The 20391-nt window shown below is 34.7% G+C and overlaps 2 protein-coding genes and 1 pseudogene across 4 annotated transcripts in view; 2 read left to right on the plus strand and 1 right to left on the minus strand.

Annotated features, from left to right (window-relative positions):
- The window catches only part of LOC106868034 (UV radiation resistance-associated protein), a 63157-nt gene extending 59643 nt beyond the window's left edge, over positions 1-3514 (minus strand). For both annotated transcript variants that reach the window (XM_014913132.3, XM_014913131.3), the window contains exon 1: positions 3373-3514. In XM_014913132.3, the coding sequence (XP_014768618.1) occupies positions 3373-3429 (57 nt within the window). In that variant the 5' untranslated portion in view covers positions 3430-3514. The remainder of the gene's footprint in view (positions 1-3372) is intronic.
- On the plus strand, positions 543-18889 carry LOC106868035 (ragulator complex protein LAMTOR4). 2 transcript variants are annotated; one of them, XM_014913133.3, is made up of 4 exons: positions 543-602; positions 10708-10785; positions 13665-13779; positions 16856-17075. In XM_014913133.3, the coding sequence occupies exons 1-4, from the start codon at positions 558-560 to the stop codon at positions 16948-16950; spliced, it is 333 nt and encodes a 110-aa protein (XP_014768619.1). In that variant the 5' UTR covers positions 543-557; the 3' UTR covers positions 16951-17075. The 2 variants fall into 2 exon arrangements, with proteins under 2 accessions (XP_014768619.1, XP_014768620.1); XM_014913134.3 differs by lacking the exon at positions 543-602 and adding an exon at positions 3565-4182 and having other exon boundaries at positions 16856-18889.
- Positions 13042-13141, plus strand: LOC128248800 (U6 spliceosomal RNA; annotated as a pseudogene).
- Positions 18890-20391: the final 1502 nt, after the last annotated feature.

Raw genomic sequence — 20391 nt, forward strand, 5'->3', positions numbered from 1 at the left:
TAAAATATCTAGTCTCAACGTATTGTCAATCTTCTATAATAACTATTTCAATACACTTGTTCTTACTGACCCTTATATTATGGCCACCACTGTATATCTAGTTCCCTTTATATCCAGATTTTCTCTCAAATCAACAATATCCTATCATTCATGTACACTGACATTACACATCCAGTGAAGCATGTATACTTCATTTCTTTCCAGTCCACGTCTTACCTTGCTGTCATGTAGCAGTACACTTCATACACAAGCATCATACAATCTAATCTTCCCTCAGATGAAGAAGCCCATCGTTACTAGCAGAGATTATAGCTTACAAAATCATTTTCTATAAAACTCATTCTTACTCTGGCGACTATGCTTTCAGAACACTCTCCTGCTGCTAATAAGATCACCTCAGTTGCAGAAGCTATCGACTATTTCTAAAGAACCTTCTGGGTATTTGGTAGAAACTATTTCCTGTGTGCTTATTGTCGCCGAGTACCTGCTGAATATTGAAGTCTGTTTCTCTGTAATTCCAAGACACTTCTTGAGCGTCCATTGTTTAAACTGGAGGCATGGCCATTTCCTTGATAAAGTCAATATTTACTAATTTAACAAGGGTAAAGTTTGCTTTTTTTATAACCAAATGCCTTCCTTAACTAAACATTCTAAATGTATGTTAATATTAGCTTCCATGCATGTAAACATATATGTTGGGCACGTGTTCATCTCTGAATGAGAGCACACTGTGCGTGTGAGGGACGTCATAGGAGCATTATGGGTTAAAACTGGGACTCTAGACCCGCATGGGCATCTGGGAAACTACAGTGTGACCGTAACCTATGATGGTGCTGTGCTATGTAGGTTGGAATAAAAGCATACAAAATTCCAGACGCAATATTCAACTGCTATTTATGTTACCGATCTCAGGTTAAAAGAAAGGCAAAAATCAAAACAACTACTTAAAAATGAAAGATAATCTGGCGTTCTGCTCTTTGTCATTCAACCATCCCTCATATTAACATTATCATAATAATGAATATAAATAAATTTTCAAAGTATTATTTCAATTGTAAACCCATTTTCCGCTTGATAATATATAATGTATGTAGAAAGAGCATATTCCATTTACTGATTAGTGTTCAGCGAGGATAAAAAATTAAAAAAAGACACTGCAAGATTTGAACTCACGAATATAGGACACCCAATAATAAAGTTTCGATACGCGCTGACTTTCACAACATAAGGGCGACAAGAAAGCTTCTATGTTGTTTCTCGACCTGTTAGAAATTGCATCCAAATCTCTCTCAAATCACACACTTAAATATCGAAGGAACAGTAAATATAATATAGCCCAACACAATCCTTAAAAGACGGGATCGCCATAACTGGAATGCCTTTGACCAGACAGAAGCCTGTGTGTTTGATTAGAGCTGGCTTGGTGCTAAATAATTCAACTGAGGAACAGAAACGGTGTCTCTTCTATAAGAGAATGAATAATTAACTGCAAATGGTGTAATGAAAGCCACTTAAAAACATCTTGTTACCTCGTCTCCTTCCGACACTCTTAATCATACAAATTATGCTGCATGTATGGTGTATGCAAGCACCTGTGTGAGTGTGTGCCTTTGTGCATGTGCGCGTTTGTGTGTGCATGAATCATAGATTCCGTGCATGCTCATTCATGCATATAAAATGCGTTTACTTTTGATTACATGTGGTAATATATTTGTGCTACTTATTGATTCTTTTTCGATAATACTCATATGTGTATGTATGTATGTATGTATGTATATTAGACATGGGACCCTACAATTGTGAATTCAAAGGGATCTGGGGTTGTCTAGTTTCGGAGTGTGTGAGTAGGGGGTGTGATTCGTAATCTCAAGCAAGGACCGATGGAAACGAAAGCTAACAAACACTAATACTAAATAACAATAATACTGAAACAAATCACATACACAAATGCTGAAAAGAATAAAGATTAAGAAGAATTAAAAATTAGTATAATTCATCAAAGCGGGGACAGACTTCAAATAAATATAACGTATAGCTTCGACGGTCAAATAAAATCTATTTTATAAGACCAATCAACAAACAAACGGCCTAGTGGTTTTATTTCGTCTGTTCACTTTCTGTGATTAATTAAATACATTACGAAATTACCTCCGTAAAATAATTCGAGGCGATGATTTTTATATTTCCAAGTCGAATTATGTTAACAAGAACGTAAAAATAATAGACAGCGTAAATTTCTAACATTCGATTAAATAATTAAAAAGCAAAGCACTACAAGCGAGATTTTTTATATCTACATCATAGATTTAGGAGGCGGATCCTTCCTTGCGTGCTTCCCAACAGAATAAGCAACCACAACACTAACAATATTATAGATTGTTGAATATAACAAAACAAGAATTGGATTGAAATAATATCTAAAAACTCAATTGTTAACTAACTATTTGATAAATTATAGTAACTATTTTTAATTTCAACCGGTAATTATGATAAATTAGGAAAGCCACAATCAAAACGGTATGCAAATAAAAGTCAATAAAAGCAAGTAATAACGAAACCAGACAAAAACGGTATTACTGCAGTAATACACAATTAGCTCTGTGTGATATTCTGAATATCTCAGTTAATGTTAACATGATAAGTACTAAATGATTGCAAAAATTGCTTCCTTTGATTTTAAAATTCCAATATATGTTTATTTTATACATAGATATAAATTTCAATTTCTCGGTTTATTTATAATGAAATAACAACTGTATGCTTCAAACATGCACATAGATTTTTATTGTATGTGTAATTATGCAGGCGTGCATTAATTTGGGCGCAAAATAAAATAATGAAGTAAAAAGAAGTAACAATGGGTGAATTTTTAAACCGCTTATTCAATAATACTCTTGAAATATTTTGTGAGGAAGTGTGGATTTAAAAGGTTAGAATAAACTTAGATGTATGTTATTTATTGATTGAAAATATATTTAAATAACTTTTGTTCTCTATAAGAAAAGGCTTAAGAATTATTTATGTTTATGTAAAGGGAATATGAGAAGGTTGGTATAAATTTCGTAATAAAATCGTAATTATAAAAAGAGGCGTCATCAGGGAAACAAAAATAGCAGCCGAAAGTTAAGTCGACAGATCCAAAAAATTACAACGGGACAAATTCAATTTCTTAAGAGAATAGTTAGAAAATAAATACATTATAAGTCTCTAACTATTTCTATTTTGTTGATAAATTATTCACAAAGTGCAAAGAAAAATTAAGAGCAATTAAATTTAGCTTGTAAAATATAAATTTATGTCCATAGCCAACGAGTCCGGTCTGCAAAAAGACAACACATGGGAAAGGAAAAGAAAAAAACAGAATTTCTTTACCTGTTGAGTTGCCAATTCAAAGACATTGCTCACGATGCAGTCACTATCACTAGCCATTACAAAACTGCTTTGCACTAAGACTTATTTCCATGTTTGGTGCACAGATGTTAAGTGGATGTTAATAAGACAGACACTCGCTGAGGACAAGACCACCATGTTTGTTATTATGCCAGATCACATGAGGAAGAATTGAAGGTGGGGGCGTCAACATTATAATTGGTTTTAAAAATATATATATAATAATTAAAATACAGGATATTTTTTTTTCCACTTTATTTAGTCATCCAACAATTTTAGGTTAGATTTTACATTTAATTATATTATGAGCAGTATGACATTTCCGTCCTCGGTCTGAGATATAAATGGATAGGGCTAAATAAATAAATAAATAAATATGCTTATGTATGTGTATATTATATGTATATATATATTCAGCTGGTCAGAAAAATATACAAAATTAATTATAATTCCAATTACTATTCGACCTAAGTTAATTTAGGAGAATTTATTCCAAGACCTCATCAAATATATCTATAAAGCATAAAAAGAAGGTAGACTAGGAAAATTAAATGATTTGATATAGAAACGGTATAAAAAGAAACAGAAATTTTATTGTGCAAATGTTATTAAAGAATAAAGAAAAGTATTACATAATTTAATTTTATGCTGTTTCTTAAGAACTAAGCCCGGAGCAATAGCTGCACTTACTTCCGCTTGTACCACCGGTTGAGTGCTCTCCCTTGTACTTTTAATTTACTATAGCACGTGACCTTATGTTTTTCTACAATTTAATATTGAGGACTATCTAAGGTATTTATCAAATTATATTGAAATATTTACTGATATTTGTCAGTATTTCTACCTCTTAAACTTATTGCATGCTTCAAATATTATTTTGAAATATCCTTCTCTCTTCAGTTTATTATTTTGATTTGCAATTTCCTATGCTACACTATAAATATACACTCCGTCGTAATTCAAAATGCTTCGTAATTTTGTGATTCTGTTATAACGCAACAGTAACTTTTTTTATATTTTGCGCATTTCTCGTAAGAAATAGGTTCTGGGTTATTTTAGTAACTGGCTAGATTATCGACTGGTTTTCTCTTGATACAAAATGTTTCACGTCGTGGTTTACATTGATTTTTTTATAATTGAGACATCAACATTTTAATTTTTGCATAAAGAAAATATATTTGTTCCTTCAAATTAACAATTGTTTTAAGTATATCTTACTGAAAGACATTTGGATATTTATTTTGTAAAACTGGGCACATTTTTATTAGTCATTCGGGTCGGCGTGGAACATTGAATACAAATAGATTTCTTTAAAATTACGATCTTTCATGAAATAATATTTGGGTGTGAGAACATTAATACGAGTTTCAATTATTCGAAAAATTAACTTCTTTAATAAGTGATCTTGAAATTTTTGTTTTTGTATATATATATATATATATATATATATATATATATATATATATAACCTCGCGTCTCCCATGACTTTGTATATTTTGTAAACTGGGTATTAAAATAGCCGACAAAAGTCTCAAAGTCCATGCGTTAACGATTGAACTGCTAATATCTTAGCTTTAGATTAAAATATCGATTTATTCAGATTGGACATGCTGACTTATCTGTATTGTAATATTATTTAGCTTTAGTTAAACCGTCTTAAACATAAATATAACTGTTTGTCTATGTAATTGTCTACCTGCGATATTCATTTTGAAATATGAATCACTTGAATCTTTCTTAAATAATGGGACACAACATCAAATTTACCACAGTTCAATTTTCATGTTAACTTTTCCATATTTTTGATGTATTATTTCAATCATTTCATTTTATTGAACTAACTCTAATACTTTGCTCATATCCAACCCTCTTTTCTATTATAATTCCACTGGCATCTTGAATGCTTAATAGGAATATGTTAGCCTTTGTGTCTACCTTGTGTCCACTACTCAGTTTGACTACCAAGTTGTCAGTCTTTGTGGGCGGGGCCGTACTTTGATAAACTTCATGCACTCAAAGTTGTATTACTTCCGTCCTGCCTTTACTCAGCGTTTGGTTGGTTGTATTGCAATTTGGCACGCTATTAAGCATGCGATTAAAGTATGAAATTCGTCTTTTAACACCAACTCTAACGTCTACTAATTCTCTTTTTATTCGGTACTTCTAGTTAATTTTGATGCAAAACATTTGCTTTCATACTCGTCTCATAATAAATTCACTTTTGCCGACCCTCTCGTATCGCAACACTTTCGCACTCCTCCTCATAGCAGCGCAGGAGCGGTATGTTTGTCATTCTGAACTCTCTACAACAATCAGTATTATCCCCTGTGCAGATTGTTGACCGACATTCTGACGTACTAAATACCTTTGATCTCGTTCTCATTTCCAAACCCGACCACTGCTTAATCAAAGCTACTGTCCACATATGCACATAGTACACAATACCCCCAACCACTGCACTCTGGCACTTGCAGTCAGCCAATTGGTCAGGGTTCCACCACTTATACTGTAGCAGTCTTCGTTAGTAATATGTAATATGTTACCTTTGACACACACAAGAGAACTGAGCAGATTTCTCTTAGAAATAACCCTTTACATTCTCACTCAACCAAAACTAAGTTTATAACACAAGTGCAAGTTGTAGCAAATAGATGGTGGCTGTGATGATGATAGTTCAAGACTACTATCTGAAATGCAAAACATGTCTGCATTCATTACAAGATGGGTAATCTCAGTTGCATTCCAAATTGGACTTTGTGGGTAAACATCAGGTAGAGAACAGTGAGTGGGAAATGATTGAGTTAGATATCACACTTACATAAATGCTGTAAAGGTCAGAGAGTGCTATAACATAAATTGTATTGGCACAACCTGACAAAAAGCTTTCTAATTAGCTAATTATTTGCATGCTGAAACATTCTCCAACCAAACATAGATGTCACTGGCAGCAACTTTGCTTTCAAAGTGTTCAGTACCATCGCTGTGTGATAGAAGAAATAGCTAGTTTTAACAGAAACATGCTGACAGTGTAAAACAATGGAAAAAGAATCATCACCGGAGTATGGCTCTGTAAGCAGTACTCCTGTGAAAAAAATTTCCAGTTTGGCCGCCCATTTTTTTGCTCCCATCTCCACTCTGTCAAAACTTTAGTTTTCCACTCCTTGGCACACCACTACAAACACTAAGTGTAAAACAATTTCAGTCACTTCAAATCCACATGACAACCATCTTTGAAAATGTCCTTTCTATTTCCCTCAAATAGTAGTATTTCCCTGAGCTAGACAACCATCAATTCTCTACATGATCCTTCCCAATCTTTTAAAACATGCTGCATAGCATGGAAACGTTGCTAGAGAGAAGATAACTCTTCATAGAAATGTGATATTGTAAAATACAGTGGGTGTGTATGCATGTGTTAGATTTCTATGCTGGACATCTTCTCTGACACTGTTTACTATCTACCTTTCTCCTTCCCAACATCTCAGTGGTGATGAGCACAATCATTAGCATTCACTTCCAATATCTCTCTCTCCTTAGTATTACTAGTATAATGGTCTAGATCCAGGTCTTTATCGTACACCTCTTGTCTTTGAGAAGTTTATTGAAAGTTATGTCACTACACTTGAAATCACCAAAGCCTTTGAGTATATCAAGGATGTGAACTGCCAGTTTTCAATGCATCTCATCATTTGGATTGGAAGCTTCCTACCAGATCACATCATTGCAGTGTGTGCTTATGAGGTTCTCTCTAACCCAAATTCAATCAACTCTGGTGTACCACAAGATTTGTTTATGTGTCTCACACTCTTCCTTCTGTATACTAATGATCTGATTGCTGTCACCTCTATCAACACTGACTCCTATACAAATAATACCACTGCCCATTCACTCCTCCTTAACCTCCTGCACACAGGTGTAAACCACATGTAATTTAGACACCTTTTGTTAAACCTACACACACTCAAATTAACAGAGACTACAAAAACATCTTCCAACTGATTTATGATAATCTTGTATCTTTCAGTAGCACAAAAACATAATTAGTGTTCATATCAAGGAAACAATTTTTCTAGTCTTGGACAACATGCAACTAAAACCCTCAAAGGTGCTATAAATGATCTCTGAGCTTTCCGGCTAACTTCACACACACAGTATAACTAAATCTGCAATCCAAAGACTAATTTCCTTTTCAGGGTCAGAAAATACTTCAGCTCTGATCTATAACTATTTATGCCTTCCCTGCTGTTACCTGACTGTAGGTCTTGAAGCTGCTTAAATAGGGCCTGCAAAAATCATAGGTGCTGCCTGTCCTTCAGGCTAAGGCATGTAAAGAAAACTTACCGTACACTACTACATCATTAGAGCATTACACTAAACATAAACTGCATTGATCTCACTAGTTTGAAATTTCCAATATGTTGTATACAGTGTATTGGAAACTACCTCTTGTACACTGATACACCTTTTATTATTGATTAGCATTGATAAATGTTTTGTAAATCTATGACTACTGTGAATCATAAGCCTTGTAGTGCTACAATTTTCGAAAAAGGTAATGTTAAATTTGAAGGAGATTTAGCTGCTAATTGTAGTAAATTGAACAACCATGAAGAGGTTCAGTGTCCATACCTGATATGCTGGAATGTAAGATATGATCTTCAACTAGGGCAGAAGTATCTTACATTTAGGGCAACATATTTGTGGGTTGCGCCTTGTCATTTGGTCGACTGCCTGAGTGTCATTGATCAGCTTGAGCAGAGATGCCCTTGGGTTATGCAGCAGGATTAGTTCCTTAAAAATCTTTTTAGGAATTAACATGTAATCTCAGAAATAGAAAATTAAAATTTCTTGCTAAAAAAAAAAATGGAATTGGTACTACTTCTTAGATTTACTAGATATAATACTTCAAAACGATAAATCAATTTGTTTAAGGAATCACAACTAATTAATCTCTAGCTCTGTGAGTCAGAGTGGCTGTTCCAGTGCACCTCCCTTGCCATCCTCTGAGGTAATACCTTTCCCATTTTGTCTGCTGGGACCATGAGGCAGGAAATCATATGTTCCACTCCTAATAATATTTAATTTACTCTGTGAAGAATCACACTACAACCACTGACATATCTACATCACAAAAGTGGGAATTCTTTCAGTTGTATTGTCAGCTTCAAGCAGTGTTCAATAGACTTTGGCTGGAGCAAGGCTGTTCTCAAAACTAATTAACACAAGCTGCAAAAATATTAGACTTTGTGCTAATGTTATTTGAATAGTCTGTGATATTGAATTCCTGTATCCTGTTTTGACTTAAACATTGATACTTGATGTTTTATTATATTGTTACCTAAATTACAGTGTGTCCCTGGAATAAGTTTTGTATAGGTTGTGAAAGTGTGCAGGCATTATAGAAAGAAGATCTGTTCAAGTGTATTATTGTATTCCAACTGCTCAATTGGTTGTGGGTCAGCCAAGAATCTGTACTCAAGAATTAATATTTTGTTGAAGAATTTCTAGCATGAAACAAAATTATTCAAAGTAAATGGAAAATAGTAGTATTTGGGAATCACATATTCTCAAATTTCCCTATGTCAACCAATCTAACTGTACAATCTTACACAATCAGTGATTCTTCCAACACTACTTTGGCAAGTACAGTGATGAGGTCATAATAGGACTGAAATATTTCTTGGATTGTCTTTTCCTTGCTAAAAATTTACATTACTCATTAATATTGTCATTTGAAGAATTCTCTGCATTAAATGTGTGAACACTAACTTATGTAAAATAGGCTCTTTCATACTTCAAATGTAGGGTCAAAAGTGAGTATTATACAAGATGTTCGATTAAAAAAAACTCCTCCAGATTTACCATGCCTGATAAACATTTCAGCAGCAAACACAGTGTGTACCAATCCAAATCATTATAATAGGGAACATTAAAATATTAGCTACATTAAGACACTGTTACCACCACCTACCTAAGTTTACTAGTGCCACACCAATAGCCATGTAAAATATGGGAAGTTTTTCTACTGCACACTGTATTTGAGGAGTGTTGCATATCCCATTGAAAAACAGCAAAGATATAGTTGAGGTTTTCATAGTAATAAAGAAAAGTATAAATATAATGTGATTGAGTTAGCAGTCAATAATAAAAGACTCTAGAGAGAGAGCTGTATAACAGGTCTTTGGGGAACCCCACCACTTCCTTAGGCAAGTGTTTCAGCCCTTAACTCCTTCCACTATAAGGGAGCCAGGCTGCATCCAGGTCTCGCTTCAGAATAGCTCTCTTGCTGCCACATTCTGTGTTACTAATGGCATTGCAACCTGCACTTTTGTAGCTGGTCAAAATGTCCCAGAACCAAAATATCTTTGGATGTTGTAACTAGTTCAGTCTGAAACTTTTTATTTCCAATTCAAGCCACACACAAGCTGTTTCTTTCCTTATGCCCATACAGAAGATGTGGAATTTACACTGCAAGTTGAAAAACAGCAATTAATTACATATGAGGGACCCTACTGGATTATGGCTGTGAACTATATCTCCCTATAACACCTGTTGACTGAACAATTAAGACTTAGTGTCATTGCTAAGTTACTGATAACAGGAGACAACATGGCAACAATGATAGTCAGAAAAAATTTTGAATTTGATTGATTCTTCTTTTTGATCTGTTTTCAGTTTCAGATATCTTTTACTTGTTTCTGTCATTGGACAGTGACCATACTGGAACACTGCCTTGAAGGGTTTTAGTTGAATGAATTGATCCCAGTACTTGTTTTTTAAATAAAGTCTGGTGCTTATTCTATTGGTCTCACTTTGCTAAACCATTAGGTTACAGGTACTTAGACCAATACTTATTGTCAAGCAATGATGGTAGTGGGTGGGTGGGTGGGGAACGAACACAAAGACACACACACACACACACACACACAAAGATGCATACATTTTTATCATCATCATCATTTTTTAACGTCCATTGTCCATGCTGGCATGGGTTGGACGGTTTGACCATAGCTGGCAAGCTGGAGAGCTGCACCAGTCTCCAATCTGATTTTGTATGTGTATATGTGTGTACGCAGATACATGCATACAAAGAAGCTCAGCAAGCTGGGCTTCCTTCAGCTTCTGTCTACTAATCCACTGACAAAGCACTATGGTCGAGTCTGGGGTTATAGTAGAAGACACCCAAGGTGTCATGCTGTGGGACTGAACCCGAAACCATGTGGTTGGGAAGCAAACTTCTTACCACACAGTCAAAACAACCAATATAAACAAATTTCTAATACTTTATTTATAATATTCTTTGTTGCTCTTTTGCAGATGGCTGCTTTAAACATGGACAAAATTCCTGGCTCTGTTGGATACCAAATACTTAATGAAGAAGGTGCGATTCTGAGTGTAAGTAAAATTCTAATCATTTCTTCCTTGTTCTTTCACATTCGCTGTCTCCTCTAAAATACATGATATACATATATTCTCTGAATAATGATGATGATGAAAAGCAGTGTTGCTGGTGCCATGTAAAAAGCACTGGTGATAGTGTCACATAAAAAGCACCCAGTACACTTATAAATGCAGTTGGTATTAGGAAGTGCATCCAGCTGTAGAGACTAAGCCAAGACAGGCTATGGAACCTGGTGAGGCCCCTGGCTTTGCCACCTCTCACCAAGCTGTCCAAGTCATGCCAGCATGGAAAATGGACGTTAAATGATGATGATCAATAAATTATAATAATCCTTTCTATAATAGGCACAAGGCCTAAATTTGGGGGGAGGAGCTAGTCGATTATATCAACCCTAGCGTTTTACTAGATACTTATTTTATCAACCTTAAAAGGATGAAAGGCAAAGTTGACCTTGATGGAATTTGAACTGAGAACATAAAGACATGAAATACACTAAGCATTTTGCCCAGCATGCTAATGATTCTGCCAGCTTAATAATATTATTTGAAACCATAATAATGGTTTCAAATTTTGGTACAAGGCCAGCAAATTAGGGGAAAGAGTGAAGTTGACTACACCAACCCCAGTGCCCAACTGACACTTATTTTATCAACCCTGACAGAATTAAAGGCAAAGTCAACCTTGACAGAATTTGAACTAAGAGCATAAAGATGGACAAAATGCCACTATGCATTTTGTCTGGTGTGCTAATGATTCTGCCAGCATGCCACCTTATTCTTCTGTAAGATAGTGATAAATTGTTTAAATTTACATACACTTTAAAACAAGTCAGCTTTGTATTATAGAAGCAAGAGTAGTCGTTGAGAGATTGGTATTAAAAGTATTAAAGTATACACTCACAAACTGGTTTTCACTTCTTCAAGTCCTTAATCTTTTACTTTTGCAGTTCTTTATTTTATTCAGTGTTTTTGCCCATAGCTTTTATTTGAATATTAGCTGTAACAGGGAAATTTGATACAAGTTATGTATGAAATATATTTAGAACTTCATAGCTGAGTATTGTCTTGTGTATGATATAGAGTGTGACTAAAGATCATATAAGGAATCCAATTTCATCTTGAAAACCTTGTATGTACACATTTTCCCTTTTACTATTTGTAAAACGTGTGTGCATACACAAGCACATATCTTACTGGAAACACTACTCACAATTCTATGGCTTGGTTTCAATAGCTGGATACCCTTTCTAACACCAACTATTTTACAGAGTTGTAGGTACATTATTTTCATAGCACCAACATTAGAGAGGTTGTCATGTCTTTGACATGACAAAATAAAACCCCACATGTAACAGGGTGCACTGGGTACATATGGCACTAGCACAAGAGAGGATAGAGATGTTACTCTAATGGATAGAGAGAGCTGAATAACTGTGGCAGTGACTGCTGGATGTTGATACCAAATAGCCAATGGAGAGGGAGTGTAGGCAATGTGTATGAAGTAACATGCATACTTGATGGGGTCCCTTATGCAGATTTCTCATGATGGATGAGAGAGAGCAAAGGTGATAAGGCTAAAAGAGGATGGAGGCAGTTGAAGTGTTAGTGAGAGGGTCAGATAGGTCCAATGGTGTCCCTTGTTACACTGGAAGCAATGTTCAGTTAACAGAAGATATTTGTCACCATCCTTAATCAGACTGGCAGCACAGTACAGTCAGAATGAAAAGGGATGAAATTGACTGAGAGATAATAAAGGCATGGGTAATGTTAGTAGTATAAGTAAATATTAGTAAAGGGTTCTGTTATAAGAAGGATATATGATGGAGGGGCAAGTGTTAGGTGTATTAGATGAGCTGTCAGAGAGGCTAATGATGTAGACCTAGCAGTATGCATATATACATAAAATGATAATGGTGATATATGTATGTGCATATGCATGTAAACACTCACATACAAATACACATGTTCATTTGCATATACTGTTGTAAAACGGTGTACTGAGTTGTGTCCCTTTCCATCAAAGGCAACTTAGCCATTCAACAAATAGAAATCAATAAAACAAGCAGCAAATTAAAAGGAGTACTGAAGCTGATATAATCATCTAAACCCTTGAAGGGATTATCCCAGCTTGACCAAAGCCCAATGACTGAAAAAACGTAATAGAATAAAAGAATCAGTGAAGAATTTAGTTAACAAGTGACAGGAAGAGCTTTGTTGCGGTATACATCTGAATAGACTAAGTCAGTGTTCTTGCTTTGGTACTAAGTATACTAAAATTGGAATGATACAAAGATTAGCATGGCTCCTGCATAAGGATGACATGAAAATTTGTGAAGCGATCCATATTTTTTTAGGTGCAGGCATGGCTCTGTGGTTAAGATGTCTACTTCCCAATTATGTGCTTTCAGGTTCAGTCCCTCTGCTTGGCACCTTGTCTTCTATTTTAGCCCCAAGCTGACCAAAGCCTTACGAGTGAAATTTGTAGACAGAAACTGTTAGCAGCCCATATTGTGTGTGTGTGTGTGTGTGTGTGTGTGTGTGTGTGTGTGTGTGTGTGTGTGTGTGTGCATGCACTAGCTTGTCCCTTTCCCCACAACTGCTTGACAACTGGTTTGGGTTTGCTTGTATCGCCATGTATACATTTGGCACACACGTATGTGTGTGTATACAGTTTCCATTGATCAAATTTAACTCACTTGGAATGGGACCAGAAATTATGTTGTTATGAAGTGAATTTCGCAACCACACAGCTATGGTTAAATTATACACGAGATTAATATCATTTTCATTTTTTTTTTTTTTTTTTAATCTGAAAGACTTCCTAAAATATAGACTGATTCATAAGAATACGCCTTTATGATTTATATTTCCAGTCGTTTGGTGAACTAGAATATGATGAAGTCACCGCTAACCGAATATACAGATTCCTGCACATAGCATGTAAAATGCCACTTGCTGAAAGGAAAGATTACTGGAAAAGAATTATGGGTAAATATAACAGCTGTTTCTTACTATCTATCATTCTGTTTTTCTTTCTTTAAAAGAAACCTCGGCTGGTAACATGTAAAAGGCACTCAATATACTCTGTGGAGTGGTTTGCATTAGGAAGAGCATCTGACAATAGAAACCAAGTGAAAACAAACTGGAGTTGATGCTGCTCTCTGGTTTACCATCTCCAGTCAAAACCGTCTAACCCATGCCAGAATGGAAAGCAGACATTCAGTGATGATGATGATACATGGCTTATTCAAAATAGGAAAGGCTTCACTCCTGAATTTTTTCAGGATTCCTATGGCTAGTGGAAGGAAAAGAGAGAGGAATTTATTCTTGAATGTTCATAGCAGAGGTCACTTTACTAAAGACAGCCAAGGACCATGTCATCATCACTGTTTCATCATTGTTTTAATATCTGCTTTTCTATGTTTGCATGGGTCCAATGAAATTCATTGAGTCAGATTTTCCAGTGTCTTCTATAGCCTCAAGCTATATCATATCTGTCTTTTGTGGAGTGAACTCTGCTATGAACATTCAAGAATAAATTCCTCTTTTCTTTCCTTCCACCAGCCATAGAAATCCTGAAAGAAATTCAGGAGTGAAGTCTTTCTTGTTTTGAATAATCCATGTACCATCATCATCATCATCACCTTGCTTGCAAACAAGGTGAGAGTTGGCAACTGTAAGGGCATCTACCTCAATAAACTGGCCCATGCAAGCATAAAAAAGTGGGCCTTAAAACAATGATGATGATGAGGGAGGATGACACAAACACATACTTGTTGATTGTGGCTCACTTTCGAAATGAATGTCCTGCCTCTTTGCAAGGTACATAATCTGCTTAATCCAGTTTGGTTGACTTATAAAAAAAAGCCTATTTCAGTCTTCAAAGTTGAGTGGGTAGCAACTGCAGTTATTCCAACGGAACTCTGCTGAGCCCATGCATGCATGAAAAAAATACATTTATTGATTTTTTTTTATATTACATGTGAATGATGAAACACTGGTGTTTGTGCAATCTCTGCCTTTCAAATTACATGCTAGTGCTATGTATAATCTATGCCAATACCACATATAAAGCACCTGTGCTGGTACTACATGTAAAGCACCCAGTACACTCTGTAAAGTAGTTGGTGTTAGGAAGGGCATTCAGCCATAAGGACCATGCCAAATCAGACATGGAACCTGGCCAGCTCCTGTCAAACTGTCTGATCCATGCCAGCATGGGAAACAGATATTAAATGATGATGAAAGCATTAGCCAACCCAAAACAGTAGCAAAAGACAATTCCTCAAAGAGTTGAGCTTGAACACACAAACCATGAGGTTGTGAAACAAACATTTTAACCATGCAACCATGCCTGTGTACTAACATGTGTATTTATTCTCAAGTTATTATCTGGATTTTTAATAATAGTGTAGATAAAACCTATTGGTGAACCAAATTAATTGACATTTCAGTTTCCATGTGTAACCATTTCATTTAACCTTTATCACTAATGTCCTTGACATAGTCATGAATGTAAAAAATTTCATTCCTCCTCATTTGTAAACATAAATCTGAGTCTTTCTATAAGTGACACTTATTAACAGCTGGACTTTTTGGGTTCTTTTCTTCTTGCAATTGCTTGATCATAATTTTTCTTTTATTAGCTAATATAAATGATATTGGATTTTAATTTAACTCACTTGGAATGGAACCAGAAACTTTGTGGTTATGAAGTGAATTTCGCAACCACACAGCTATGGTCAATATACACTCCTCCACTGCTAATTTGGTCAACTAAATAATGGAAACTGTCTACTACCTCTAACGATCTCCCTTGGCATTGGAGGAAATCTATTTCCTAAGTGTTCTTTATTATTCCTGCAGATCTGCCACATACACAAAGACTACTTTCTCTATTCACCTTTTTGTGATTTGACTGCATCTCTGTGTTCATAGCTTGCATTGGATACACTGTATGGAATTTCTATCTATGGTTTTTCTACATATCAAGCAGATCCATTTTTATCTGCTTTCCTGCTTACTAGTACTTTGGTCTTTGCTAAATTAACAGTAAGGGTCTTTGACTCTAGACCTTGCTTCCACATTTGAAATTTCTTCTCTTAATTCTACTATAGATTCAGCTGTAAGAACAAAGTTATCATCATAGAGAAGCTCTCACGAGCAACCAGTTTTAAATTCTTCTGTTATGGCCTGGAGAATTATGATAAACAAAATTGAGCTGAAAACAAACCTTGGTGGACTCCTACCTGCATGCTAAATTTACTGCTATACTTATTCCTGACGTTCACCTTACTGACAGCATCCCTGTATATGACTTGACAGCTCTCATCAGTCACTCATCTACCCCTAGTTTCTAAAGCAACCACCAGATGAGAGAGTGGGGGACCCTGTCAAAGGTTTTCTCCATATTGACAAATGCCAAGTACAGGGGTTTATTTTTGGCCAAATGCTTCTCCTGCAGTTGCCTCACCAGGAAGATAGCACCAAACCATCTCATCTATGCTAACTCTCTTCCTAATTAGTTGAGCTATGACTCTTTCTGTAACTTCCATGATCTAGGCCAACAATTTGATACCTCTGTGGTTACTTCTAGGGCATCTCCTTTACCTTTGTAGCAATTGACTTCAATGTTGCTACACCAGTCATTGGGTATGACCACAGCCTGGTCAAACTGATTAGCTATATGGGTGACTAGGCTGTATCTCACTCTGCCAGATATTTTAAGCTTCTCGTAAATAATTCCTGATGGACCAAGAGCTTTGGGCTTTTTCAGTTTCCTCCAATCAAATCTACTCACAAGGCCTAGAACTTTAAGAGAAGACACTTGCCCAATGTACCACACACACAATAGGACTGAATCTAAAGTTGCATGGTTGGGAAGCAAGCTTCTTAACCATACAGTCATTCTTTTCACTGTTTATAAAGTAATACTGATGGTGGTTAATTATTAGGCAGTCACACTTAATACTTCGTAGTTATTATTTTTTTCTTTTTTTGAAACGTAAATAAAATTCCACTATTAAATGTTTCAAGTTTTACAAATTGTATTTTTATTTTACAGTGCTCTGGGAGGATTTCATGTATGTCATCACTGTATCGAATCGCAAAATCTATGTATGCAAACGGATTTATCAACCAGAGGCTGTGAATGTTTGAAGAAGTGGTACCTGTGTATAAACTACAGATTGTATAAATAAAATGTTATGTGGTAACTCGTTGTACAAAGCCAACGGACTTAAAGACAGAAAAACAGCAACACAGACCCTCCTTTCTTTTTTCCTGTCTGGTCTTAAAAATCTTTTCCAAACTGACTGATTCCATGATTGATACATTTGAACATACCTATTAAGTTCACTTAAGATCACTGTTCCAATCAAATCCTTTCCCTCTAACTTAAATGAACAGGACAAGACGAAAAATATATTGCTCTCTCTACATCTGACTCTTCTTTCCGAGGCTGTTTTAGCCTTACTTTCTCTTTTAGACTGGATTTCTCTCTTACACACACTCACATCACTATTGAATATGAGTAAGTACGTGTATGTAGAAAAACAGGAAAAAAAAAAAAAAAGGATAGTAAAGCAGGAGCTTTATTTCCAGTTTATCTATGCATACACCTTACATATTTGTATTTAATAGGCACAAATATATTCTTTGAACTATCCTAAATTCTATTTGCTTTCATGTGCAGACTTTTATGAAGAGATATAATGAATACTGTTTCTCTGACGGTAACTGGAACTGAAATTACTGTTAAAACTGTTTGAAATATATATATATATATATACACACATACACACATATATATATATATATATATATATACACACATACACACATTATATATATATATATATATATATATATATATATATATATATATATATATATATACACACACACACACATATACATAAATAAAAATGTGTGTGTGTGCAAAATATTAGTTATTAATTTCTTTTTTTTAATTATGGAAATCTTCTTTAGGAGGTGGCCGCCAAGGAAGTACAGTCCAAGATTTGGTGCTTCACTAGGTGCAACTTGGTGTTACTTCAATTGACAACTCAGTTGGTGTTAAGCCTGGTTAAGAGAAATCAGTTTCAAAATTTCCTTTTATATTTGAGATTTTAATAGCTTTGAAATCATTTACTTTCTTTTGCAACAGTTTTCTAAGAATTAAAGACTTTTTGGTTTACACCTGACACGTATCTTTTTATCATGAACGAAATATACCTGCACCATGTAACTAAGATATGATAGATAAACTCGGTGTATGCAATTAAAACATCATTAAATCAAAATAGCCATCTGTGTACCATACCTAATATATATACACTAGTAAAAGGCATAATGCTGTGATTTTCATTCAACAAAAAATTTTTTCATAGATATGTATTAAATATACATCAGAGCAAGACAAACTTTCTTGTAGTTGTGTCTCACGAGAGTTCTCATGAGTTGCTGCTGTGATGTTTGCTTTACTCCAATATATGTTGTCTGCAAAGAGATTTCCTCACAGACGAAAACCACAGCATCATACCTTTCACTGATGTATATATGTTACGTATCACAGTTGGTTATTTTATATAATTTTAAAGTCGGTTTTCAGTCAGACAAAAATTTTTAATGATATAAAACGACATGAAGTTGGAATTATTTTCTTTAATTAGTAATAATAATATTTTTATATGGTTTATTTTCCTTAAGTAATTGACTTCTACTATTTAACTAAGTAACTTTATTAAAATATTTTCATCTAAGTAAATCTAGGGTATGATTAGAAATTAACTCACCTTGATTACAATATTTCTTTTTACTTACATCATGTTATCTATTATTTTATTTTATACTTTGTTTTCTTCTTTGTCTTTTCCAGATTTTTTAATTTTTCTTTTTTGTTATATTGACTTTTCATAAGCTCAAAAGTAACTATGATGTGTTCAAAGAGACACAAAGAAGAAAAATATATAAAGAAATTCACCCAAATGTGTATGCTTCCTTCCTGAATAAGATTCTGAATAAGATCCCCTTGTCCTTCCTTACAAATCCAGCAAAATTATCATGGCTGATTATTTAATAAAGTATTTATAAAATGTGTGTGTGTATATATATATATATATATATTAAATATGAAATTGAAAAAATGATAAAGAATCTTTCATAAAAAAATGTGCATTTGTCTTTTTATGTATAGAAACATCAATTCATCATCATATTTATGTTTCAATCATTTTTGTTTTAAATTGGTGCTTCTGAAGTAACATTATCATTATTAATGTCCACTTTTCTTTGAAGCATGTTTTCTACAACCATATCTTTCTTGTGTCCAACCGTCATGTGCTTTTAAGTATGGTAATATTTCCTTATGGCCAGTTTCTTACTAAAGACCTGGCCCAACCAAAGATTTGTGAGTGGATCTGGTAGACAGAAATTAAAAGAAGCCTTTTGTGTGTGTGTGTGTCTTGACACTACATGATATAAGTGAACATCATTCATTTCCTGTGTTTTGTAGAAAATGTCTGGTCATGGGGAAATATATTACTTGTTTGGAAACCAGTAAGGGTTGGCAACAGGAAAAGTGGATGTTAAAAAATATGATATATGTATGTATATGTAAACCTACATAGTAATTCTACAAACATGTTATATTTAACTATTTCTCTGTAGATTGAAAGAAATTAACAGCCTTCATCAATTTTTTAGCCTTATTGCAGTCGCATTAGAGGTGTCTACATCACTTGACCAATCTCAGAGAAATAAAGAGCCTATTTGTTTCTATACACAATAAATCCAGTAGTTTCAGGGAATTGGAGCTGCTAATTTTGCATATGGCAAGTCTTTATCACTCTATTTAATATGATTGACTTGTCAGTGGGGATCCCAGTCCATACAGTATCAAAGTATGTTATAATTTACGTAAACCTACCAAATCCACTCACGATCTTCAGTCAACCCAGGGATATTGGAGACACTTCACCCAAGATGCTGTGTAATGAGCCTGAACCCATTTGAGTAAAAAGGGTAAAGACCCCCTTCGGTCATGAATGACTATGGGATTGCATCTAGAAAGTTACTCTCCAAGGCACAAGTCCTAGCAAGGTTGTTTATGGATGACCACCAGTCACTCATACATACCAGCCTCCCTTCTCTTCGTCACTGATGTTATCTAAGGGAAAGGCACCAGTGAACTGGAGCAACATGAAATAAAAGTGTTTTGCTCAAGAACAACACACAGCCTGGTCTGGGAATCGAACTCACTACCTCATGATTGTGAGGAATCCAGCGCTCTTACCACTGAGCCATGTGCCTCTGGTTGACTAACCAAGTTACATGGCTCTCAGATCATAAGTTATAAATCACAGGTTCAAATATTGACTTCGTATTGCATGATATGGCTCTCGCTCTTTTTATCAATAGGCATAATATGCATGTTATAGTTTTAAGTTGGTAAATGTTAAAAAGAAAAAAATAACTGTCAGGAATAAAGCATCTGTTACAAGAATTTCTGTAAATTTTCAGAATACTACATTCTCAGAGAATCAGTTACAGATGGTAGATTTACAGTTGAGAGGTTAACCGTTTGTATATTAATGTAGT

This window comes from Octopus bimaculoides, chromosome 9 (genome assembly GCF_046866305.1).
Source record: "Octopus bimaculoides isolate indiv1 chromosome 9, ASM4686630v1, whole genome shotgun sequence".
NCBI classification, from domain to species: Eukaryota; Metazoa; Mollusca; class Cephalopoda; order Octopoda; family Octopodidae; genus Octopus; species Octopus bimaculoides.

Coding starts and splice junctions, on each gene's coding strand:
- LOC106868035 (XM_014913133.3), top strand. CDS start 558: ATGGCCATTTCCTTGATAAAGTCAATATTTACTAATTTAACAAGG. Junction 10,786..13,664: donor AAGAAGGTGCGATTCTGAGT/GTAAGTAAAATT, acceptor TTATATTTCCAG/TCGTTTGGTGAACTAGAATA. Junction 13,780..16,855: donor TTACTGGAAAAGAATTATGG/GTAAATATAACA, acceptor TTTATTTTACAG/TGCTCTGGGAGGATTTCATG.